Below are 2793 nucleotides of genomic sequence, written 5' to 3' on the forward strand. Positions count from 1 at the left end.
ATATGATCAAGTAGACACAAACCTATAAACATCTATTCAGCAAAATTTACAAGAATAATAAAACCAAAGTTAAATAATAAGAAAACAAGATGATGAATCTAAATGATGTTCCTGTTGAAGAAGATGATGAAGAAGTTCCTGTTGAAGAAGATGATGATGAAGTTCCGGTGGAACAAGAGGAGGATGTTGAACTATTAGAAGCAGTGCGTGATTACATTGAGAGACATAATATGGAGTTTAAAGATGTGAGTGATGTAAAAATAATCCTGGAGAAGGAGCTTATACGATGCGATGTGAACCCTAATATATCCAGATTATCAAAAGTAGACTCTAAAATTTTGAACTCCAGATGATGAAACCATACTTAATGGTAAGAGTGCCAGCATTCCTGTCAAAGTAATCCAAGATTTGTCTGTCTACAACATGCTTCTATGTCGTTTCGACCTGCGTGGACGACCAGGGAAATATGTTTTGAAGAATGGATGGGCTAAACTCTTGAAGGATAAGAATCTCCGGGAAGGACAGGGCATTAAAATTATGTCCTTTCGTTCTCAGAATCGCCTTAATTTTGCAATTTATATTCTTTGGATATAGCTACAATATAATTCAACAAGTTATTTTTGTCTTGTTCACTTATTCATTCAATTCATTTCTAGCCTTTTATTTTTGTTAATAGATCATACTGCATCTTACTATTATCCTTAAGTGTTTGATTATTTAATTAAATCGACACCAAGTGTGAAGAATCTAAGAGTATTTGAGAATGCTAGAGAGAAACAGCTGAAGAAACTTGATTTTACTGATTGAGTTTCTTAGCTTGGAAGAGAAGCCAACATTGCTTTATATACAAGCAAGCAACTAACCCTAACTAACTTGCAACAAACTATCTAACAAACTTTTGAAAAATAAAATAAATGAATATAAATATCATATATCCTATACCCCCCCTTCAAGCTGGACTTTAGATATAAGTCCAAGCTTGGCAGATAGAAACTGATGTCGAGAGGAAGCAAGTGGTTTAGTTAATAAATCTGCAAGTTGTAGGGCACCAGAAACATGAGCAGTTTCAATGAAACTATCCTCTACTTGCTCACGAACATAATGCATATCCCTCTTCAAGTGTTTGGTCTTGTCATCAAACATGGGATTCTTGGCAAGATGTTCAGCAGAAGTATTGTCACATAATAACTTAACAGGCAAGGAAATGTGAACCTGAAGGTCTCCAAGTAATCCCCGAATCCAAACAAGCTCACTGGCAGTTGCAGACATGCTTCTGTACTCTGCCTCAGCTGAAGATTTACTCACACTACGCTGCTTTTTGGTTTTCCAAGAAACCAGATTGTTGCCAAGGAAAACAGCATATGCACTTAAAGATCTGCTGTTGTATTGACAAGCACTCCAGTCAGCATCACTGTAAGCACTTAACTCTGTATTAGAATTAGCTGTATACCATAAACCATTATCTATTGTACCCTTTAAGTACTTTAAGACATGAAGAGCAGCCTTGAGATGAAGAACTCTTGGAGAATGAACAAATTGACCGAGATGCTGCTCACAGTAGGATAAATCAGGTCTTGTGATGCCTAGGTAAAGTAATCTACCAACAAGCCTTCTATACACATCAGGATCATCAAGCAAAACCCCATTAGCAATGGACAATTTTAGACCACATGAAAGAGGAGCTGGTGCAGGAGTACATTCTTCCAGACCAGCATCAGTTAGAATATCCTGAATGTATTTTCTTTGAGAAAGAAAAATACCATTGTCAGTTCTGTGTATTTCTATACCAAGGAAATAAGCAAGCAGACCAAGATCCTTGATTGTAAAAGCAGTATCCAAAGCAACTTTCACTTCTTCAATTTGAGCCTTTGATGTACCAGTAATCAATATATCATCCACATAGACCAAAATCACAAGAAATTCTGCATCATGAGTCCTTGTGAACAAAGAATAATCCTGCTTAGATTGCTGAAAGTTGAGAGAAATCAGGAATTTGTTCAATTCTTTGTTCCATTGCCTAGATGCTTGTCTCAAACCATATAAGGATCTCTTAAGTTTACAAACTTGTCCAGGCTGAGCTTTAAGATAACCAGGAGGTGGCTTAATGTAAACCTCCTCATCAATATAGCCATGTAAAAAGGCATTATTGACATCCAACTGATACAGTGGCCAACCTCTCAAGCAGCAAGGGCAATGACAATTCTCACAGTAGCTAATTTAGCAACATGAGAGAAAGTCTGAGTAAAATCCTTTCCTTCCACTTGCTGATAACCAATTGCCACTAATCTAGCTTTATGCCTTTCTATAGTATAATCAGGATTGAGTTTAGTTCTGTAAACCCACTTAGAGCCAATTGCTTTCTTATCTTTGGGTAACTAAGTAAGTTCCCAAGTATCATTACTCTCCAAAGCTTGGATTTCTTTGTCCATAGCAGTTAACCAGTTAGCATCATGTTTAGCTTGATTGTAATGCTTGGGATCATTGGGAGACTGAAACACAGTGAAAGCTAATGATTCCCAAGTGTCAAAGCTATTGAGTGCCAAATCAGTCAACCAAAGGTCATCACAATCATTATCAAGAGAGCAATCTTTTACAGTAAAAGAGACAGATTCAGAAGAAGAATTGTCATGTCTGTGAGGAATATATCCTCCAACAAAGTCTTTGAGAGCAGTTGAAGGTTTAATTGTTCTGGAACTCTGTCTGGTAACAAGAGTTGGAACAATAGGTTGTATGATATTAGGAGATGGATTAAGTTGAGTATTAGGAGAAGTAATGTGAGTTTCAGGTTCAGTA

At 36.7% G+C, this 2793-nt stretch overlaps 1 protein-coding gene across 1 annotated transcript; it reads right to left on the reverse strand.

The window, feature by feature from the left end:
• Positions 1–936: 936 nt before the first annotated feature.
• Positions 937–2217, reverse strand: LOC130463555 (uncharacterized mitochondrial protein AtMg00810-like; the record flags this gene model as incomplete). Its single annotated transcript, XM_056832718.1, has 1 exon — positions 937–2217. A coding segment is annotated over one exon (1281 nt), but the record flags the coding sequence as incomplete, so codon positions are not given.
• Between the last annotated feature and the right edge of the window lie 576 nt (positions 2218–2793).

This window comes from Spinacia oleracea, chromosome 6 (assembly GCF_020520425.1).
Source record: "Spinacia oleracea cultivar Varoflay chromosome 6, BTI_SOV_V1, whole genome shotgun sequence".
NCBI classification, from domain to species: domain Eukaryota; kingdom Viridiplantae; phylum Streptophyta; class Magnoliopsida; order Caryophyllales; family Amaranthaceae; genus Spinacia; species Spinacia oleracea.